The 23,547-nt window shown below is 42.5% G+C and overlaps 1 protein-coding gene across 2 annotated transcripts in view; it reads left to right on the forward strand.

The window, feature by feature from the left end:
• chka (choline kinase alpha) overlaps positions 1-23,547 on the forward strand; it is a 27,156-nt gene extending 3,609 nt beyond the window's left edge. For both annotated transcript variants that reach the window (XM_024258829.2, XM_024258830.2), the window contains 9 exons: positions 6,686-6,799; positions 8,684-8,817; positions 9,169-9,273; positions 11,767-11,825; positions 11,900-11,987; positions 17,990-18,098; positions 18,173-18,279; positions 18,352-18,433; positions 20,874-23,547. In XM_024258829.2, the coding sequence (XP_024114597.1) occupies positions 6,686-6,799; positions 8,684-8,817; positions 9,169-9,273; positions 11,767-11,825; positions 11,900-11,987; positions 17,990-18,098; positions 18,173-18,279; positions 18,352-18,433; positions 20,874-20,933 (858 nt within the window). In that variant the 3' untranslated portion in view covers positions 20,934-23,547. The remainder of the gene's footprint in view (positions 1-6,685; positions 6,800-8,683; positions 8,818-9,168; positions 9,274-11,766; positions 11,826-11,899; positions 11,988-17,989; positions 18,099-18,172; positions 18,280-18,351; positions 18,434-20,873) is intronic.

A 23,547-nucleotide genomic window follows, 5' to 3' on the forward strand; every position in this document is an offset into this window, starting at 1 on the left:
CACAATCTATAAAGATTCACAATAAAGAAATCTTATTTTTTAATGTTGAAGCAGGAATCAGCTGACCAACAGAGACAGTTGGCTGTATATGACAACTGGACAGAGGGACCCTTCAATCTGGTATTCCAAACAGGAAGTTCCATAGACTTCAATAGGAAAATAAACAGCTGTTACCCTGTCATTCTATTGGTCAGAATAACCATTCTTGATCTGATGCTTCTTTTTAAAACGTTCATAAAGGGTAACCAAACACTAAAACAACTTTTTTTGTCTGTTGACCTCTATAAATGGGGCTTTAAACGTTTTGTTTGTTGGTTGTTGCCAATTTAAAATATATATATATAATATGATATTAAGATTTAGATGACAGGATAAAAAAGGCAAAGTTTCCCTCATTCTTCCTCTAATAGTTCACCCAACAGCATGTATCATGTGATCATGGCGCACCATACTACAGGGCTGAGTAACTTCCTGTCACATGGCTGAGATGAGGTCATCAGCTCATGTCTTCCTGAAGACCTGAGCTCCTCGTCACAGCTAACCCGGTCAGCAGTGAGGCTTAGTGGACTGAGCCGGGTCACGCCTTTGGGTGACCTCGCCTAAATCCAGCCTCCAAACAATGCCGTCTGCTCCCTGCAGATCCACTTGATTAGCAGAACTGTCAGGGGTGGGTGCGCGTCTGTGTTCGACCACAGGAACATGCAGGAATGCTTCACTCCTAAAGTCAGAGTGGGAAAGAGTTTCAACAACAAAACAGAAGAGCTGCAGAAGACAAACAGCTGGAAAAACAACATCTACTGATTCATTTGAGTGTGTACACTGACATCCATATCGAATTAGATCAATTATCAATTAAATAACAAATTAATTTAATAACTGCTAATATAAGCAGCAGATCATAGCTCAGATTTATTTAGCAAAACACTGTAGAGTTCATGCAAATTTAATTTGAGCTTCTTCACCTGTCTTACACCTGGAACTCACCTGTTCCATCCCTAAAACTCACCTGTTCTACCCATAAAACTCACCTGTCTTATCCCTAAAACTTGCGTGTTCGATCTCTAAAAGGGACCGGTTTGATCCCTAAAACTCACCTGTTCTACCCCTAAAGCTCACCTGTTCTATCCCTAAAACTCACCTATCCCATCCCTAAAACTTACCTGTTCCATCCATAAAACTCACCTATCCCATCCCTAAAACTTGCGTGTTCGATCTCTAAAAGGGACCGGTTTGATCCCTAAAACTCACCTGTTCTACCCCTAAAGCTCACCTGTTCTATCCCTAAAACTCACCTGTCCCACACCTTTGGCTCACTTGTCCCATCTCAGAGTAGAAGAACAGGTTCAGACCTGAAATCAAATAAAGCAGGAGCAAAACTCTAGTTCAAATAGAGTAGAAGGACACCGACATCTGTGCAGGAAGTTCTGTTTCCAGTGGAAGTGAGACATTTTCAGGAATGTTTGTGGAACTAGTGTCTCCACTAGAGCTTCAGATCTGTCCAAGTATTCAAGCAAAAAAGGGGAGGGGCTTCCTCTGTGAAAATCTGAATTCCACATCCACATACGGTCTCTACCAACAAGAAGCTTCATGAAGATATCCCAAAATAATTGCTGAATTTACTTTGTCTTTCTTTATTTTTTTTTCCAAATAAATGTTATTTGAAGTTTCCATAAAATCCCACAAAAGCAGAACTTCAGAAACCTGCATGAAAACTTGAATAAATCTGAACGTTTCAGCTCTTCTCCTCTGTTTGATGTGACCCTTTAAACCAGTTTGGAGCATAAGTCAACAGAGAGGAGTTGCTATGCGATTATTGTACATATATTTAATACAAACTTCAAAATGACGTATACTTATAGCGCTTTTTTACCTTCTTAGAAGACCCAAAGCACTTTACAGTCACAGCCACACACTGATGGCGGCTCCGCTGACAAATGCTGACATCAACCTACAACCACTAGAAGCAATGTGGGATTCAGTGTCTTGTTGAGTGTAGAGATGAGCTGGCGGGTTTCAGACCGGCAACTCGCTGTCTCAAAGAGAAAAGAGTTGGCCGTCAAGTCGGTGTCGGTCTGGATTTCATACCAACAGACCCCAGATTGTAGCTTCTAGTTACCATACTGGAGCTTTCATCCGGGTTAATGAGCTGTCTAGGTAATGTGGTTTACAGGTGCAGGCTCTGAGGGCTGATTAAAAGAGTGTGGAGTTCCACAAGGTTCAGATTTGGAGCCTAAGCTCTTTGCCTTTACATCAGTGAAACTTGTGACGTTTTAGAAGTGGGGAGGCTTGTGTTAGTTTCTAATGAGAGATATTTCCTTTTCAGAAGACACTTTAGATATGTTTGCTAAAGAAACTGATCTCTCTACTCTTTAGATTCTTTTTACCTCTGTGTGCATCTGAACTTGTTCAATAAGGAGGATCTTTTTATTATTTAGATCCAGTCGTTATCTGTGCATGGATCACTTTCGGCAGGAACTCTTGCATGAAGGCAGGTCTTAAGATTAGGTTCTTCTTCATGGACACAGATGAGCTGGATGCATTTTCCTCTTTTATGGAAGAGAAAACAGGATAATCTTCACCAGAACAATTCAGATGTTTCCACAAAACTGAGAAAAGGTGTTTGTTTGTGTAAGGCGTGAACTTTGGCTTCCGTCCTGCTGCTATCTTTCTGGAATTTCCACCTGACAAAACATCCAGACCGGCCTGACACAACTCCCCGGCTCTGAGGCCCGGCTGTGAGCTTCAGAGGCCTCAAACTCAGGGATATTTCTCAAAATGCGGGGGAATCATCATCAAACACACGGAATTACAATTCTGAGTTATGCTTAAATGACTAAACATTTCTTAAGATGTCCACTTGAACGTTCATGCTTCTCCCGAATAAACAGGAGATAACTTGAAAAAACAAAAGCAAATGTTTCCTAAAAACGAATTTCAGTAAAAATTCTAACCTGAATGAGTTCTTTTCAGTTTATAATTGAGTGTAATCTCACAAAACAGCTTTTCTCTTAATCCTCTTTACTCTCAGAGTCAGGTAGAACACAAGTGTGCAAACAAACGTGATCCATACTAGAGGAGGTGGTTGACCTGTTAGTAAAAAACAAACATTTGCTAGCATGGTGGTAGAAGCATCATGATTTGGGCTCAATCCCAGAGTGACAAAGGAGTTTCTGTGAATTTTATAGTAGAAAATGTATGAATTAAACGGATATATAAATATCATTTTTACTAAAATAGCAAAATTTGAACCTGAGAGTCTTAAGTCTGGGATTGGTGGCAGTCGGATTGGGAGAAGATGACACCCCAAGAAGACGTCTTCTTAACCTCGTCAGCTCTGAGCTTCCTGCTCAGAGTTTATTTCAAACTAGAGCGCCCCGAATGAGCAGCTGCTGGAACTATGGGATTTTACCAGATCTAAACCTTTGAATGTATATGGGACCTGGACCAAGTGAGTGTGACATCATCTATTGAAAATGGTTTTACTTTTGACTCCAACCAAATGAAGTCAATTCAGTCGCTATTTTAACACAATACAGACAGCGTCATGTTGGAGCCAGACAATGTCGCTACACGATTGGTTCAAGCCGGTCAGAAAAATCGCAGCGTGAAATTTGCAGCGTGAATCTCGCAGTCTTTTGGAGACAAAGAGCTCTACGCTTTAATTTCCCTGATAATATGATCCATTTCTAATACCTATTATAGTTTTACCCAAAAAAGAAAACTTTTTGCTCAGTGATGACATCCAATTACTGATCAGTTTGAATGAGGCAAGAGTTCAGGCTCAGAAGAATAGGATGGAAATCAAAAAGTTGACTGTTGACTCTTCCCCTCCTAAAGATTAAACCTTTGTAGTGTTGGGGTCCCAGTGATGAAGAGTATGTCAGATCTGGGCCTGTAATGCTCAGAGCTCTTTTCTTTACTCGGAGTCCTTTGCTACAAGGCGTCCCGCTAATGCAGCCAGCCAGCTGCTCGGCCGTCTGCCTCCATGTGTGGCAACCTGATTGCACTAATATGGATAATTCCCTGTGGAGGGTTGAGGCGGTCTGATCGGCATTCTGGGGCGTTACGTAAGCAGCGCTGTGCTCTGTTCAGGATCTCCAAGAAGGTTCCTGGTTTCCCAAGTGTAGTGCTGATAAGAAGGAAAGTGTTTCTTTGTTTCTCTGCTTCTCGGACTGATGTTTTATCACTTATACTGCTGGTTAAGCTGTTAACCCTACGGTTTCTAACTGGCTGCTACTAGTTAAACCATTAGGGGATGTAACAGTTATGCCTCATTTCCACTGAGTGGTCCAGACTGGACTGCACTGCACTGGACTTTTTAGCATGTCCATTACAGAATGGACCCGTCATCAGGACCGACTGTTACCATTTCTGGTCCCCCGTTGGTCATAGGTCCATAGAAAACTGGAATGGACACGATGTAACCCATTGATTGGTGGAAAGGTTTTACAAAAATAGGAAGCATCTGACCAACGCTTTTACCAAATCAAGATCCAGACTGAAAGTTTTGTCCTCTTTTCGGCTGGATTTTTCTTTGCCCTGGTGTTGAACCTTTCCTGCTTCACGGTTGGGAGACTCAGGAGAGATCTTCTCTGGCTCTTCTCCCTGTTCGAACCCTCAGAGCCTCCGGAGCGTGTGAAGCCAAAGAATCATTCTCAGTTCTTAGAGGAACTTTTTTAAATTACTTTTCCTTGCACTGCCAATTGACAACAACCGTCGGCACGATAACGCGATCTGCGCCCATTCTTTCTCTCCTCGCAGCATGGGCTGCTTCCCTCATTTGCCACGCCCACTCCTGCACAGCGTCGAGCTGGAATTTGGATCTGAACTGTACGACTAATGTTAAGTGGTGGTTGTGAAGGGCTGTAAGATGGTGGTAGAGAGTGCAAACCAATGGGAAGTGGGGACGGGCTCCCGCCCTCAACTCAGATCTGATTTGTAATGAACTCTTGCCGCTCTGCACAAACTATATCCTAGTTTTTTTTATTTTCATAATAAAAAGAACTGGGAACACTTTGTGGATCAAAAGATGATTGGAGTGGGACTTTAAGAAACCAATTCTGCAGCATATTTTCAGTAGAAAGAGACTTCTATTGTCAGAGATTAAGGAAAACTCTGGATTATCTCCAGAGACGTGTGTTGGATTAGGATACATCAGCTTTTCTTTGTCCGTGTTTGGAATCCGGCTGATCATCCACCCTGACCTCAAACAGACGAAGCTCTATGCTCTGAATTTCCCACATCGTAAACCATGTCGCTGCTCTTAACCAAGGATTTGGTCAGCGGCCTCCTGCCTGTTTGGATTAAAGCCACCATTTCTTCCTTACAAAGGTTGGAGGTGAATCAACATCAACGCTGCTGTGAGAGGAGGTCTCCATGTTAGCTGGGAGTCCCGCTGAGCTCCTCGCTGTGCGTTCTGCCAGAGCTTTTGTGTCTGGAAGATAAAGTGAGAAAGATGAGGCTCTCTCCTCTGCTGCTCCGACCGAGCTGAGGAGTAAACCCAATCCTCCTCCTGAGTTCTCAGCGCTCTGACAGGCAAACTCGGTGAACCCAGGCCTCAGCCTCTCCTCGTTCGGGTTCCTCCTTCTTTCTCCTCCTTAAGCCTTATTCGTGCGTAAAGGTCACACTGTTAAAGATGCTTCATAACTATTCATTCAACAAAAGAAATGTAAAAGTTTATAATATTAAAACACAAAACGGGTCTGTAACTTTGCTTTTATGAATGTGATGTTTTTTTCCTTCTTTTTATGAATCATTTTTGCAGTTATAATTGATTTGTGTTTGTGATCTAATAGTGACCCCCCCACCCACCCCTCCCTACCATGCATCTCAGCTGAAATAGAATTAACTTGGTTTTAATCTGTTATTAAGAAGAAACAAAGGTTTAAATTTGATTTTCGACAACACAAGTTAACAAATATTGGTTACAGGAAAGCATGGTGGTGGTAGTATCATGCTGAGCCTTTCCCAGGCTGCTTTCAGTTCTTACTGTAATTTAATCTGTGGAAACTTCACCAACTGACTTGATGTTTCTTTTATGTCGATACATTTTTTCTTTTTTTAGAAGATAAGCTCTAACATTTCTTGCCAAGGCTTTTTGATCCTGACTAACTTTGTGTAAAAAAGACTTTCCTTCCTGACTCCAAAACATCAATTGCCACTTTGATCAAATCAGCTTCCTAACTCCAGAACGAGAATCTGTGATGTTGTGTTTAAGTGTTTTTGTGTGTGTGTGTGAAATGTGTTATATATTTTGGTCTTGAATTTTGATCAGTAAATTTCTTTCTGAGGTTCTCAGGACATTTTCTGGATTTGCATTAATCATTCACTTTTTTACTCCGAAAAATTTCTGATTCCTCTTATAATTCTATTTAGTAAGAATTCTTTTTAAAACCACTTTTGTTCGATTATAAGAAACAGCGATTTATATATCTCATTAGGAAAATTATAAATCCTCACATTAAAACTATCAGAACATATGTTTCTGCTTCAAAATACAAAAAATTGTTTTAATAGAAAACCATTTAATGGTTTTTATGTAATTATTGATCAATTCTAACCATATTATATACCCAGAGTCCTTTCCTGTTGGTAGACTTCTTTTTAAGTTTGCCTTGTGTGTAAAATTATGCATGTTTGGGTCATTTCTGCCCAGCTGACCCCCCCGGCTATGCTGTGTTTGCAGGGCGCAGAGGCCATGGTTCTGGAGAGTGTCATGTTTGCCATCTTGGCCGAGAGAGAGCTCGGACCCAAACTCTACGGCATTTTCCCTCAGGGACGTCTGGAGCAGTATGTTCCTGTGAGTGAGCGTCTGAATCCACACCTGAGAACACCTGCAACACTCCGACTCGTTACATATCGACGTTTGGTTTAGGACTCATCCGCCTCAAAAATGTATGTTTTAGATGTCCCCAACTGGTTGTTTGTAGACGTGCTGACTAGGGCTGTAACGAGTATCCGAGCGCTGTGAAGCTTCCTGTTTTCAAAGTAAAACTAGCGAGAGCTTTTTTTTGTTCAAAAAAAAGTCTCACTCACTTCTAAAAAAAAACGAAGTAGCTTTAACACCGTAGCTTTAGCTCCATTATTTGTTGACACGATTTGTGTAACTCCAGCGGATTCTTAAGCGCAGAAATGCAGCCTCGCGTATCAACGTGAATCAGCTGATGCTGTAACGGAAAAAAATGACTTTTTTCATATGAGCCTTTGCGCCAATATGTAATGCTTTTTATGTTGTTACTGTTAAACTTAACCAGAAGGTTGACAAAAAAAAAACGTTTCAATAAACAAACAGCAGTTCTTTCCATCTACATCTTTGTGGGTTTTTAGCAGTTTAGAAGTGGTCCTGCGAAACACTCAATGTAATGTTGACAAAGATAGTTAATATATGTTTAAGCTTGTAAGCAGTTTATTAATATGGGCCTTGTAGACAACAGTCTCACTTGCATAAACTAACCTTTTTTTCCCCCGACTTTGTTGCACAAATCGCAGTTTGAAATAAAAGAAAAAGCTACTCTAATTTATCATGTGTTGTCATATCTTGATCTAATTTTTATTAAACCCAGCAAAAGTGATGGTGTAACTTTTTATAGCGAAAGTGTTCTAGAGTTAATACATATCATTTTAATTTTCATACATCCAGTGAAAAGAAAGAAGAAATAAACATAGCAACTAACATATTAAAAAGTAAAAATTGTGGTTCAATTCGTGAATCGTTGAGCTTGATTTGTGAATCGAACCGGATTGCCACTTAGCCAACGATCCACAGGCCTAGTGCTGGCTCTTCGCATTAAGTCACGGGTCCCAACTTCTGGGCTGCAAACTGGAACCATTCCAGTCCCGGGATGCGGAGTGCACCGTTACCCTAACCCAGTACTTGTACCCTAACCTAACACCAGTTTGCATCTGGTAGCACATCCGGTCCCGGTGCCGTGTTAGGGTCAAAAAGGGGACCGGTACCAGCCACGTCCAGAGGACTAGTCTGTGCACGGTACCACATCCCGAGGGTTGCGGAGCCTTGATTTTATGTAAAAAAAAAACACAGAGTTGACGACACCCAAAACATCAGAAAGCGTCGCAGAGGGGTCCTAAACCTAACGTCAATATGTGACGACTTAGGAGTGAGAATGTGTTGACACCTGAGAACACCTGTGATTCAGCAGTCTTTACAGAAGCACCTAGTAACACTTTAACTCTAGTGCTATCTTATGGGTCCAGGTGACCCGAGCCTTACACTGACGTGTTATCCTTCCATGACAAATGAGGGTGAAGGTGAACAGGATGTCATGTCTGCCACAGACACCAGTGAAAATCAAAAATCATTGTCAAAAAAAGTTCATGGTGCTGTGTTGTGCGGTCCAGATGACCCCACTCCCAACGTCAACATACCTATGACTGCACAAGGGTTAACAGAACAGACATTTATTTAGTTAACAAATGGGTTCTTAATGCACTGTTTTTATAGACGGGGCTTTTTCCATCATTACAGAGCATAAATCCTCAGAGTTTGTGCTGCTGGAGTATTGATCCTCCTAAACCCGTCTGAACACTCGAGTTGTCACTAAACCTTGACTTTAAGTGCAGTGAGCTCAGACTTCATTACAGTCAGCCTCAGACAGTAACAGCCAGAACAGAACCAGCCGTCCACAGTCGTGTGTATTGAACCTGTCAGGTGTGTTTTCGGTAGAGCCGTAAGCTGGACACCTGGGAGCTGAGTGAACCCAGCATCTCCGCTGAGGTGGCCGAGAAGATGGCCCGCTTCCATGCCATGAGGATGCCCTTCAACAAGGAGCCAAAGTGGCTCTTTGGAACCATGGAGAAGTAAGTCGATGACATCAGCGCCAGCGTCAGTGACGGTAAACGTGTGTAAACCTTACCTAAACCCCACTGATAAGGTATCGACCCGCCTGTGGTCAGCCGGCGGCTTATCAGGGTGCGTTTCCGTTTGTGTTGAATCATCTGCTCTTCACAAACTTAGGGTTACACAACGCGTCCAAACAGTCTGTTGTAGCATTCCACTGACCTCCTTTTCTTACCGTCTGCTGTGACCTGATGTCTGTATGTGAAACCTGGATGTCTTTGGTAGCTTCGTATGATGCAGATTTATGGATTGGAATTAAAAAAAAAAACCTTAAAGATTGTCTCAAACAGAATCCATCTTGCTTTCTGCAGGTACCTGAGCCAAGTCATGAAGCTGAACTTCACCAGAGAGACTCAGCTGCGCCGCTTCAACCGCCTCCTGGCCCTCAACCTGCCGCAGGAGATGGAGATGCTCAAGTACGTTCCTGCTCCTCAGCAGCACAACCGTCCCCACACACGACCACTTCCCAGAGGTCTGTTGTGTAACACGTGACATGATCACTGGGCAGTTTCCACGCCGTCCTCTCCGTCTTAGCTGTGAACGTCCTGCGGTCGCTGACCCGATCCTGTCTAACGCTACTAGGGCTGTAACGAGTATCCGGTTACTCGCGATCTGCTCTGAAAATTCGAGTATAAATATTCGCGACGTCCAAGATCGCTGATTCATGATCTTTATAAATATAGTAGAGTGTAGTAAAATATTGTCAGGACGATGTATTTTTTGCTCTGAAATGCAGAATAATGTTGGATTTTAAGTTTATGAACTAAAACAAAACCGAAAGAGCGGAGCTACTGTCACTGGAAGAAAACAAATCTTCGTGTTGTTGAAGCTTCTGGTTTTCAAAGTGAAACTAGTGAGAGTTTTTCTTTCAGTTCAAAAACTGAGACTGAATTTCTGCTCACTGACGTAACTTCTGAAAAAATGAATTGGCTTCAACAAGCTCTGGTATTTACATTCTTTTGGTTATGGTGACTCTTCAACAGTTGAGGCAAATAACGAAACTCCAGCGGATTCTGAAGCGCAGAAACGCAGCCTCACGCTGACGTGCTGCACTCCACAGCACTGAATCCACGTGAATCAGCTGATTCTGCAGCAGAGAAAGAACACAACCTAAATTCTCCAAAATGTGATGCTAAAGATGTAAAAAGTTAAAGAACTTTGAGGATAGAAAAGCTGTGAACACTTTCAGGTTAAGTGATCAAAAACAACTATGTTTAAATGTTTTTTCTATTAATGCTTAATGTAACCAGAAGGTTGACAAAAAAACATGTTTAAAATGACGAACTCAATTTCTTTCTATTTAAATCTTTGTGTTTTTATCACTTTTTGGATTCTGATCTCCTGTTCGAAATAAAGGTATAGATGGTGGTGATTTAATGAAAATAATTTCAATTTTTATACATCCAGTAAAAAGTTACACACATAGCAACAAACATTTTACTAAATCGTGGATCGATTTGTGAATCCTTGAGCTTAATCTTAAATCAAATCAGATCGCCCCCTAAGCGACCCACAGCCCAAATGTCATGTACACTCTGGGATTTGTTTGTCCATCTACTTCCTGTTTTCTTATGTCTGCAGTTACTAACCTTCCTGTTCATCTTACTACAGACCGTCCAGTTTTTTTGCTCTTTCTTGTCCTCTCAGATCTGAGTGGATCACAGCAGATTTTCTCTAAGTCTGGTTCTAATCCTCCATTTTAGAGAAAGTTGACTTTTGTTAGCTCAGTACAGAGATTCTACTAAACGCGCTTCTATGTATCTGCTGGTCATTATTCTAAAATGAAGGTAATCTGCCCTTTTTGGAAGAATCTGGACTAAACTGGATCAAAACAGACGTGATGAATAAAGCTTGTTTTGCTTTGAGGCAGCCTGGTTTGAGAACAGATGCTGTGGAAATAAACTACATGAATGAATGAAGTCACAAAAAGTCAAACAGACTCATGAAGTCCCACTCTCATGATATTTTTATCGATTTCTGCTCTTTTAATTGTTTTTATGTCGTATTTAGCCAAAATCTAAAAACTTGACGTTTTCTAGGAAAATTAGCCTCAGAAATTAGCCTTTGAATTGTGGGCGGTATTGTTAGCGCGGAGCAGCCCCGCCCCTTTCCCCTCCCCTTTGCTGAGAGCTCAGACCCCGGGCTGCCACAGCTAGCGTTACGGCTCCGGCTTTACGTAACTTTAAAAGTGCGAGAGGAACCTCCACTGCAGGCGATCACGTCCGTCCTCTGCGATCTGCGGCGCTCCGAATCCGTTTCGTTGGGTTCAGATTTTTACCAGATGCCGGGGCTGCCACAAGAACATTTTAAAAACGCATTTTTATCAGAGCGGGTCTTTAAGAGCTTTATGCTGATGTGAAGGTTAACCCTTTAACACCGGAGCTCCAGTGTTTATATTCTTTGATTGATTGTAACTTTTCAAACGTTAACACGGTCTTTCCAATAGATTGTGAAGGAGAAAAGCAGCTAAGTTACAGTATGTTAAAGAATGTTGTGTTTAAGCATCACCTGCGACGCCTCAGGTGTTAAAAGGGTTTTCAAATTTTGTCTGATTTGATATTAATTAGGCCTTAAATTTGTTTTAAACTAGATTTAGGTTTCAGTTTAAGTTTACAGGTCTCAGAGTGTTTCATATCTACCCCTCGAGGACTCTGTTTTGGCTTCTGTTCCTTTAAGACCCCCCCCCTCTCCTGTCTTAGGATAAGTCAGGTGACTTTAAGGTCAGATTTTTGGTGCCAAAACACCACATGGCAGGTTCATGAGCCTCTGCTTAACAGTGAGGTGATCAAATCCAGGAAGCGAAACAACTTCTGCAAGGAGTCAGCAAATTTACATTAAAAAGATGTTTTCAGGTTTTTTTATGTATTTTTTTATGAGGAATTATTGAATCTGATTTGATGTTTGTGTAGGTCACTGCTGGAGTCCACCAACTCTCCTGTAGTGTTCTGTCACAACGACTGTCAGGAAGGTAAAAAAAAGCCTCATTTCCCCTGAATGAAACCGTCGTTTATGCATAAACTAACCTTTTTTTGCTGCTCTCAGGTAACATCCTGCTGCTGAAGGGCCGACAGAGCTCTGACAAACAGAAGCTGATGCTCATCGACTTTGAATACAGCAGCTACAACTACAGGTACTTCAGCCACATCCTGCTCTTTACACACAACAGCGGCGGTGCAGGCTGTGGGGGCGGGCTGCACATGCTGGGAGGAAAAGGGCATCCTCACCCTTTTTATTTATTTATTCTTTTGGAAAGTGTGACAGCTCACCTGAGCTCTGAGGAGAACCAATGCGATGAACCCCAGTCCTCTTCAGGACGATACAAACAGCAGCAGGGAAGTGTTTTAGGAAAGACTGTCAGCACTGTAGAAGTGGGACTCATAAAGAAAAACAAACGTCTACCAGGATGTCTGAATAAACATGATGTGGTGAGGAATTACAGTTAGTCCAGATCAGAGGAGGATCTGGACTAACTGGTTTCTCTTTATTTATGTCCTTGTCCTGGTTAGCAGTGAGTGATATGTGGAACCAGATATTTATTTATTACGTCTGCTTCTGTCTTTGCTTCACTTCTGAAAGCATTCTGCGTGTTCTGGTCGGGTCCACAGAACCCAAGAAATCAAATAAGCTCACCGGCTGCTGTCGGAGCGGGTTTAAAGACCCACTCCAATGAAAATAGGGTTTTAAACACGTAGTCGAATGTTTCTGATGATAGAGGACATGTATAAATACATTTAGGATTGAAATGGTATTTCTGAAAAGAGGCTGATCTTTCTCTGCTCAGTTTATTGCCCCGCTCTGATGATTTGGGGAAGTGCGGCGTGAAGACAAAAGGAAGGAAGCTGACTGTTTGCTTTGGCTGCACTTATTTTTGCATTCACAGAAACTCAGCATTTGCTGTTGTAAGTAAACAGAGGGACCAGTGGAACCGTCTTCATGGGACAGATTCAGACCTTTGTCTGTGGCTTTTACTTTTCACAAGAATCGGAATTATCTTTAGACTTTAGAACAGGTTGTGTTGGAAAACGGAGTCACAGCAAGTCTGGAAACATTTTTGATGTGGTTTTTATGAATCAGGAAGTGAGACGTTTGTCTCTTACTGAGCTGCACGACCTTTATGCTAACTGGAGAAACAAAAATGAAAATGTTTTTTTTTCAGTTTTGTTCCTCTGAAAACACAGATTAATAATGTTGCACAAACTTGTATAATAATTGAGACTAAAGTTCAGTTTAGCTTCACACGTGTGACATTGACGCACAGAAAGTTTGTCACTTTTCCTTCCATAGGCTGTAAAGGTTTAGCTTCAGAGGAAACCAAGATGAAAGTGATCCTCATGTCAGTTTCTGTTTGGCTTTAAGCAAAGATTGGCAAGAGAATCTGGCCACAGAGAAAATGAATATCCGGAAGTCCCTCCCCCTGCCGGAGCCGGACGCAAAAGAACATCATTTGAGCCTGAAATCATTGGCTGGAAGTTCTCAACCAGATCCCCCGTTTTAAGTTCTCTACCTTTTTTCCCTTTGACATACTGTAACTAGTGCTGCCACAAATGATTATTTCAATAGTCGACTAATCATCGATTATTTTTTCCGATTAGTCGACTAATCGGGTCACGGGCAAACTGGATGTAAAACACACATCATTATATTTTAATTAACTAAAACTAGATATAAAGCATTACCTCTGATAATGCAAGTGTGAATGCTGTTAGCTGAATTTGGCTGCTAAATGCTAGCGCTGATAGCAGAAGATACTGCAGTTGGTGGTTGAAATCGCTGAAGCTAATAGCTAGCTAAAATATTAGCTAAATGACAATTTAGCCTAAAAAAACTGAAAAAAAGCCTAAAGTAGCCTAAACAGCTAGCATGCAGCTGATATATTAGCTAAACTCTACATTAGCCTAAAAAATGGGAAAAAAAAATTAAGTTAGCCAAAACCGCTAGGATGTAGCTGAAATATTAAACTCCAAAATAGCCTTAAAACGTTAATAAATGCCAAAATAGTCCAAAAAGCTAGCACAATGCCATTATACTTTACAGTATATACATTATACTTTAATCTTTACTGCACTCTGACTCTATATAATATAAGGTAACGACTAATCGACTATTAAATTAGTCGTCGACTATTTTAATAGTCGATTAGTCGTCGATTAGTCGACTAATCGTGGCAGCCCTAACTGTAACTACTAACGTGATCAGCTGATTCACAGACAGAAAGCAGCATTTTACGTGTTCTTCTCTGGAGGTTAACGGGTGTAGTTATACAAACGTAAACACCTGCTAATATTGACTTAAAAGAAATAAATCGATTAACGTTCTCTGTCCATGTGCACACGAAATTGTTAGACAGTTACAGTTTATTCACATTTACAAGCTTATAGTTCTGAAAAGTTTTTAAAATGTAATTTTTCTGAAAGGGTTTCTTAAAGTTTAGGAAATTTCCGCTCACGCAAACGGTTAAAGTTCCAAAATTTCTTCTGGCTAGAGATTTATGGGCCTAAATCAGGGCCAATATTATTTGAAATCCAAATCAATTAAATTGAATTGTTTGGTCAAAAAAATATAAAAGTCCAAAAACTTTTTTTATTTGAAAATAAATGTAGTTATTTACAGCCTCAAATGTTCTGTTTTTTAGGTTTTCAAACCTCAAAATGTCAATTTTAACGTATCAAATCTATTTTTCACTTTCAACTCTTTTTTTTCGTTTACAAATCTGAAAATTTCAGTTTCAAAACTTTTGGCCCTCTTGTGGTTCGTTGGGGCGGGGCTAACACGAGGACCAATCAAAATGGATGAGGGTGGTAACTTCAGTCCCGATGCGTTCACTGACTCTGAGAACTGTAATATTTACAGTCAGAAAATGTCTGTTTAGTCTCCCCTGTCATAGTCTGAAGTTGTTCCAAGACGGGTGTAAAAAGAGTTTTATCACGTACACACCGCGCGTCCAAAGCTCTGTTCTGGTCCGTTCAAAGCTCCATCTTGTTGTGTTAAGTATTGGGTTCTCCGGCCGCAGCCTCGCGGACTTCAGCGGAGCTCGCTCAATACGCCGGGAGAGACCTGAGCAGGAGCAGCTGCTCTGGTCCTGAACTGTAATCTTTTTCTTATTTTTGTCAAGACAATCATTTAAAAAGGTCCTCAATCTCCCCCCTCTCAGGTTAATGCGGGACAACCTTCAAACTCAGGTTGTCTTGAAAGTGAAGCGGGTGTCATCCAAACACCCCCCACCCCGAATAAGACAGAAGCCCTGGTAATGAGAAAATATTTAAAGGATTTCATTTTTTGTAGGTTTTTGTGGAACTCTTCTCAATAAATAAACCAGCAGCATCTGTGCAGGATGACATGTTTGACAGGCAGCGAACAGCCAATTCACCGCGCGGCGCCGGTTTGCGGCAAAAGAGGGGCGGGTCTCTGGTAGTCGTGAAAGCCAAACCAGATATTGGAAAACATGTAGGAAGGTGGCTCTTGAGAACCAGGGTTCCCTACCCCTGTTCTAATGACTTCCTTTCAAAATAAGACTTCCTGTGTCACATATCTCAGTGCAGCAAATAATAGGATAATATAATGAGTAAGAAACAGTTTATTTTTCAGTTTGTTGCACCTATGCCACAAATGCATAAATCTAGCAAACTAACATTAAAGCAGAGTTAATTCAGTGACACGTACCGTATTTTTTTAACCGGCACCTAAAATACTTAAATAAAAAAAGGAAACTTTGCCCAATAACCCTTGGATATAAATTTTGGTTGTGTGCTCTGACCTCAGATTGATTTTCTGTGGTACATCGCGATCACAGATTTGTCAAAAGGTTGTACTACAAACAGCTGTATGGATTGTTGGAACATCAGAGTGAATTGTGATGTTCTTCAACTGTTTGTGAATGGATAGAAGTGAAAGGATATTTCACTTTACTACTTATTTTTCTTACTTCAGTTGCTTCAGCTAGACTGGAGGGTTAAAAGAGCCACATGAGGCTCCGGAACTTCAGGTTGGAGACTCTTGGTGTAGTCCCACCTTCACCTCTGCTTCACCCACAGAACATCTCTCCACCGTCTTCCAGCTCTTCTCCATTATCAACTCCAGCCTTCTTCTCTGTCACTCCAGACTTCCTCATAACCCTCAGCTCCTCTCTCTGATCCAGTCACAGACGTTCTCTAGATCTACACAGACTCACAGCAGCTTCTAAACTGTTGTTCTCAAATGTTCACGAAATGATTCCCTCCATGTTCTTTTAGTGGTTCAGCAGCTGTATCTGCGTTACTATCACTCATCACTTTTCCCCTAAATCCCCCCAACCCACACTCCCCAACACTGCATGGGGGGGTTAAAAAAGTGGAAAGTTTTTCCTCTTTTGTTCCGTGGATGTTTGCTGAGTCGTCAGGCCGTTCAGGTACTCTGAAGGGTTTATGTAACTGGTGGGGGGGTGGCATTCCTTGGAGGTTTGTATTTGGGAAAGAAAGCCGATCAGGATGAACACCCCCCCTCCAGCTTCCTTGTGCGCGGCCCCTTTAAGCATTTCCCAATCTCACATCCAGACATGTGACTTTAGCTGCGGCCCCCTCCCAGCTCACGCCCCCACACGTGCTGCCCTTGTTTTGGTGGGTTTCTCCTCTTTCTGCGCTGAAGATGATTGGCTGGAGGGGGGGCTGATGAGGAGGCAGGCCCAGGGTGCAGCCCCCCCGCCTCCAGACACAGGGAGGGTTTTGTTGAAAACAGTCTGCAGTGACTGATAAACAGTGTGGGAAACGCCCCCTCAACCCCCAGTGTTACTCCAGGACAGGAGAAGTAGCCCCCGTGCAGGAGCTGCAGCATCTTATCTCAGGCTTTGAGTGACCTTTGACCCCTGTTCAGCCAGGGAGAACTTTCAGCATGTTTCAGAAAAAGTGATGGTGTCACTTAGAAAGAGAGGAGAAGGTCTGCCTGAACGAACCAGGAGAAGAAGAAACAGAATCTTCCTGGAGGTCATGGAAGGAGCAGGTGGAGAGAAGGTCAGGCGTCAGCTGACTCGGGTCAGAGTTCAACAGTCAGACGGAGACTTTAGGACAAACATGGATCCATGAGAGAATTCAAGGAGAAAGACGCTGAGCAGCAAAAACACAGAAGTTCATCTGGATCCTGAGCAGAAGAGGACACTTATGCACAAAAATCATCATTTAAAAACTTCTTGTCTGTGTCTTAACGAGTAAATGCAATGCAGAAACACTAAATCTGATCTTCTGCATACATTTTTTTGTGGTGAACAGTCTGTTGTGTTGGACATTTCTACCTGTAGATTTTTTTTTGGTAGAACAGCAGTTCTGGTGTGTTTTTTCCATTCTGTACCGTTGTTACTATGGAGAGAAATAGACTCACCCTGATCTGTGCGTGCAATTCTTGATTTGTGCACAACTTTGTCTCCAGACAATATTCACAATCTAAGTTCAAAGCGGCTAAAAAAAAAAATTCTGATGACCCAGCATTCTAGCAGCATTCAAACGCATCACTCAGAGGAATCTTGGAGACGTGAAAAGTTTAACATCAGATTTGTGCGTAGATGTGGTTTTGTGTGTGCGTAACAAGCAATTTGTTCATATAGTTAGTTTCAAGGTGATGTAATTTAAATTTGAAATGTGTAAATTGTATTTTTTTTATTTAATAATTTGTATACGTATCCATAAATTGTATTATGAGTTACAATTCAAGAGTTAGACACAAATCAAGAGCTAAGCACAAAACAACAATACAAATCCATACAAATCCACAGTTACATACAAGTCAAGAGTTAAACACAAAACAAGAATAACACAAATCAGGGTGAGTCTGTTTTCTCTCCGTATCATCAGATCAGTCATCCTTGTGTCTTTATTCCAGGTAATAAACAGCAAATAGAAAGTAACATCCTTTTTCAAAGAGATGCTCTTTCTCTGGGTTCATGCAGGAGTTTGAATCTCAGCAGATGAAATACAAATGTGACTCTTGAACTTTGCTTGGAGGAGTCGGCCTCTCATCAGCTTCTGTTGATGCACTCAGTTGTGCTAATATGAAGACTGCAGTTCAGCCATAAACACAGGAAATGATGGTTTATGTAACCAGTTTGTTCACATTAATAAGCTCACCGTAGACAGTAAAGGTTTAATAACTGAAATGTTGTTTTTTTAGGGGCTTCGACATCGGCAACCATTTCTGTGAGTGGATGTACGACTACAGCTGCGAGGAGCACCCCTTCTTCAGAGCCGACGCTCAGAAGTACCCCTCAAAGACCCAGCAGGTGAGCACACCGTGTGCCGGCGTGTCCTGACACCGCCGTCCCTACCAACCCAACCGTGACGTGTCTGTGTGCAGCTCCACTTCATCGAAAGCTACCTGCGGGAGTCCGACGCCGGCTTCCACAACCTGAGCGCCGCCGACCAGATGAAGCTGAAGGAGGAGCTGTTTGTGGAGGTGAACAGGTGAGTTCAGGTGTGGCAGCGGCGGTTCCAGCAGAGGATGTGCAGGCGGTCAACTTTGTGTTTGTGGTGCAGGTTTGCCATGGCGTCTCACTTCTTCTGGGGCTTGTGGTCGATCATCCAGGCCCGTCTGTCCACCATCGAGTTCGGATACCTGGTGAGTTTCTTGTTTTCTGTCCTTTATTCCCGTCAGGATGCAGAGTCAATATTTAGTCGCAGGTCAAAAGCTGATGGAGGTTAGCCTGACATGACCAGAGCGCCTGTTAAACCGACAACTTTCACTGATAACTGTCCTGAACCCAGGTTCTCTGGACCTTTCTGAAGACACCATGACTTGTTTATTTTGGATCAGTGCTTTTGAGGGGGTGGGGCTTAAGGAAATGACCAGCAAAATGGCCCTTCCCACAACACCACAAAAACTTGTGTTGTTTTCTAGAAATTTTCCTCTGAGTTGTGGGCGGGACTTTTGATGACTAGGAGCAACCCCGCCCCCCTTCCCCTCCCCATTGCTGGAAGCTCAGCAGGACGTTTGTGGCCCTCCCAGCATATTTTCTACATTACAAATAAGTTATTTTTAAAACTGTGTTTTTTCTTTTGCTCCTGATTCCCGATTGGACTAAAGAAATACTCAGAAATGCAATTTTGACCTTCATTTTTAAAAATCATCATCAGAAACATGCCACAAGAACATGTTAAAAACACAGTTTCATCAGAGTGGGTCTTTAAGAAGCGCAATAACTTTAATTTTTGACTCTTCTATGGGTTATGTTTTGTTCAGCTTTGTTTTATTATGACACCAACAGGCCACGATGCATCAAAGACAGAAAAAAATCAATTTTTAAAATCAGTTTCTTGTTATAAAATCAGTTTCTTGTTATAAATGTTCCTCTTGGCTGCAGCGCGTCAATTCTTTTAACTTGCCTGTCACTATTTCTAACACAAAGCAGCTCCAGCAGTTCACAGAGACCACTAGGGATGTAACAATTCTTTTAAAAATCTGATTCAAACTCGTCAACATGTTCATCCATGCAGAAAACGAAAAAATCCGTTTGTCACGGCCTGTGCCTAAATTTAGAAAAATGGAGAGCAGATGACATTTCTTCATGCAGGTTTGCTGAGTGTGTGTGATTGCTGATGCTGCTCCTCACCGTTCGCATAAGTCCGTCCCTCGGGGATTTCGTGACCCAGAGCCGTGCTCCTTTTTATTAACCCTCTTTAGTCCCTCGTCTCTTTTTCTTTCTTTTTTTTTTAACGGTCATTTGCACTGAGTGGGAGTGCGGGAAAGTGCGCAAGTGTGGGTGAGTATGTGAGTGCGTGTGGAGCGAACGCACAGGTGCGTGAGCAAACGTGGTTGAGTGGGCGAACACTGGCGCATGCGCGAATGGATCAGGCGAATGCCTGTGCAAACTTGAGCGCGGGCGAGTGCGCGAACGTGGGCACGTGAGTGAACGAAGACGATTGAGAGAGCGACCGCAGCCGTGGGCGAGTCAGAGAACGCATGCGAGTGCGCGGGCGAGTAAGCGAACGCGGGTGAGTTAGTGAATGCGGGCGAGTTAGCAAGCGCAGGTGAGTGCGCAGTTGAGTGCGTGTGCGCGGGCGAGTTAGTGAACACAGGCGAGTGAGCAAACGCGGGCGAGTTAGTGAATGCAGGCGAGTGAGCAAACGCGGGCGAGTTAGTGAATGCGGGCGAGTTAGCAAGCGCAGGTGAGTGCGCAGTTGAGTGCGTGTGCGCGGGCGAGTTAGTGAACACAGGCGAGTGCGCGGGCGAGTTAGTGAATGCAGGCGAGTGCGCGGGCGAGTAACTGGGCGCGGGCGAGTTATCAAGCACAGGTGAGTGCGCAGTTGAGTGCGTGTGCGCGGACGAGTTAGTGAACACAGGCGAGTGCATGGGCGAGTGAGCAAACGCGGGCGAGTTAGTGAAAGCCGGCGAGTAAGCAAGCGCAGGCAAGGGCGCAGTTGAGTGTGTGTGCGCAAGCGAGTTAGCAAACGCAGGCGAGTGTGCGGTCGAGTGAGCGAACACGTGTTATGTATAATCGTTTATTTGTGTTGAATCATTTCTGTTAGTAGGAAACAAACTGCTCGATGTGAGGGGCAAAAAGAAAACATACTTAGCCTTAAAATAGCCACACTTGTATTCGTTGTGTTGAGAAAAAAAAATTTGAAATCGTGACTTGAACTCTGTGAATCGAATCGTGGCTTGACTGAATCGTTACGTCCCTAGAAACCACACAGGAAGTTATAAACCATCAACAACCTAAATGTGTCTTTAAACTTTGAGTGGACCTCATTTAACACAGTATTTTAGCAGCATCCTAAACTACTAAGAGCTTAACCCTTTAACACTGGAGCTCCATTGTTTATGTTCTTTGATTTACTATAATATGTTTTATTTTTTAACACGATCAACGTCATTCCAGTAGATTCTGAAGGAGAAAAGAGCCGTTTTTCTCCTTCAGAATCTACTGGAATGACGTTGATCGTGTCTATGATTGAAAAGTTTCAGTCTGTTAAAGATTTTTGTTAAAGGGTTAAACTCAACATTTTTTAAGCATTATTTTTGGTGTTTTTAGAGTTTGAACTTTGAATGTGTTTTGCAGGAGTACGCCAAGGCCAGGTTTGAGGCCTACTTCCAGCAGAAGAAGATCTGGGCGGCCTAAAGGATCGGCAGCATCGGCTGGTTTGATGTTGAGCCGACGCGTCCTGAAGCGGGACGCAGAGGCCGTTCCGCCATCCATGCTTTTCTTCCACACCCCTCAGGGGATTTGCTGCTGCTGACAGCCGAACTGGGCGCTCAAAGGATGCGCCTCTGTCCGCTGCAGCTCAGAGTTCACTCTGACTTTTACTAACCCTCATCAGCAGCCTTGTTCAAACCACACGGCTAACACGATGCTTCAGAGCGGGACAGCTGTGCAGACGCTGCTAGTTTGGAAACCGCCTGTAGATCCTCTATTGGAAACCAACCAAAACGAACCTTTGGGTCGTCTCACTCACTGAGGCAGCACTTGGTTAGCTGTGTGTGTAACAAACCCGTGGGGGTGATGCCCCGCCTGTTGGTGACCGGTCTGTTTTCTGTAAACACTCGCTGTTAGTTTGACTTTCTATTTTTAAAATGATGGCTTTGACACATTTAGGCCAAGGATAAAACCGTTTTTTATTGTGAAAATGTGAATATTTTGCACCAAATCACACTGAAAATCAAAGAAAAGCCGTCCTTGATATAACTATGCCAGATTATTGATGACGTATTGATTCTGAGCACTGTGATGAGAAGAGGTCACGCTTAAAGTGGAGCGTGGTTCTGAAAGGGTTGACTGATCACCTGTGCCTGTCAGAAGAGCCATGACCCAAACCGTCACTCTGCTCCATGGAGTTTTACATCATTAACCAAGTACAATCTGACTCAAGGCAAACAATATTGTGATGGAAAATGTTTAACTTTTTAAAAAGAGAGGAGAAAGCGGCGACATATTCGACATTCATTAAATGAAGTTCCAAAAATCTGAGATTTAAGACATAAAATCCCTCAAATATCACCTGAAAAGCATTGAGTTCCAAATAACCAGAATGTTTTCAAGCTAAAAAAATAATTTCCCTTCATGTTGCAATGCCATTCAACTCCTTAAATTCCCACTCCGATCATCTTTAGTCAATTCTTAAATCATTCCCAGAGCTCTTTAAATCGGGATTATGCAGTTTTCAGCCAAAATCAAAAAACCTGCGTCGTTTTTTAAGACTATTTTCCGCAATAGTTCATTAGAAATTTGCCTCAGGGTCGTTGGCGGGACTGTCTCGACTTCCCATCATTCCTATGTTTACACTCCTGCTAGCTTACAGACCCTCACAACCCCGAGCTAACATTAGCAAAACAAAAGCAATACCAGAGCTATGCAGCCGTACAGTTTAGATCCAGATTCCAGCTCAGACGAGGAAAACAAAGACGTTCATTGATCTATTCGTCTGCATGTGGACGCATCAGGACGACTTCACAAATTACCTGCTCCTGATCCATCACAATTTGAATGAATGGTTTTAATCTTATAAATGCTCCTAAAACATGTTAAAAATACCTAAAACACCATTTTCATTGGAGTGGGTCTTTAAAGCAGGAAGGGATGAACGTTAGCAAACTCCTTCAACAGCTGGCGCTAGCTAACACTAACAACCCTAAGTTGGGTCCTTTAGTTTAAACAATGAACTCCTATAAATATTCAGTTTTCAAAGATGATTTGAACTCCGCGAAGGTGTGACTTCAGCTAATCATGTTGAGTTACTCGTATGCTAGCTATCCTGACAAACTAAAAACCGTAATCTTTGTGCATTTTAAGTTTCTGCCACACTAAATATTTATTAATTTTTTTTTACGAGTGTAGCTTCATCAGTGTTAATGTTGGCCTAAAATGTGCTGTTATGTAAAAGTGCAGCTGAAGAACTCATACAAACGTGCTGCTGTGACGAGCGCGGTAAAACTGCTTCAGTTCTGCACTTATCTGTGGGTAGAGTTGTGTTATCAGCTCATAGTGCCATACGCACACACACACACACACACACGCACGTCAGAGCGCTGCTGTGAATAAAGCTGTGGAACGCCGTCAGAGGCACATGAAGGCTGGTTTCCTGTGTGGTCGGGCTTCGGTTAGGATCACGTGAAAGCTGCTTCAGCTGTCAAACCTCCTCCACACTGAGCCTGAAACTGGTCCCTGAACCGGGTCCTGATCCTGGAACCACTTTTAGATGTTTGACTGTGACACTTTTGCAGACTGAAACTAGATGAAAGGGTAGCAGAACTGTGACTATGACCTTCTTGATATTGTTTCTTTAACTGCACATGCTGGTGAAGCCTGTTCATATTTAGTCTTGTGTGGACTGGACGTCCATCCGCAGGTTCTACAGCATCTCTACAGGCTGAATTAATTTGTTTTTTTAAGTATTAATGGTCATTTTTTTGTAATCCTGTATTTTCATTTGTCATCTTTGTTCCTCTCTTCGTTTTGATTCTGTTGAAGCTCCAGCAGAAATGTTTTCTGCAGAAAGAACAGCAAATATTCCCACTTTGGAACAAACGCATCCTGTTTCTGTTCGGCGTTAAACTCACTAACAGAACTGCTTGTCAAATTGAAAGTCGTTGCAGATGTTTTTATGCTGCGTTGTGTGCTCGGCAGTGACGGCTTTGCAGAAGGCGGAGCTTGTTCTCGTCGGGGTGTCGGGACGCAGAGATGATCCTGGCTGTAAATGTATCGCTTTGCACAAATAAAACTTTTAAATTTAAAAGCT

Source organism: Oryzias melastigma, linkage group LG6, assembly GCF_002922805.2.
Source record: "Oryzias melastigma strain HK-1 linkage group LG6, ASM292280v2, whole genome shotgun sequence".
Taxonomy (NCBI): Eukaryota; Metazoa; Chordata; class Actinopteri; order Beloniformes; family Adrianichthyidae; genus Oryzias; species Oryzias melastigma.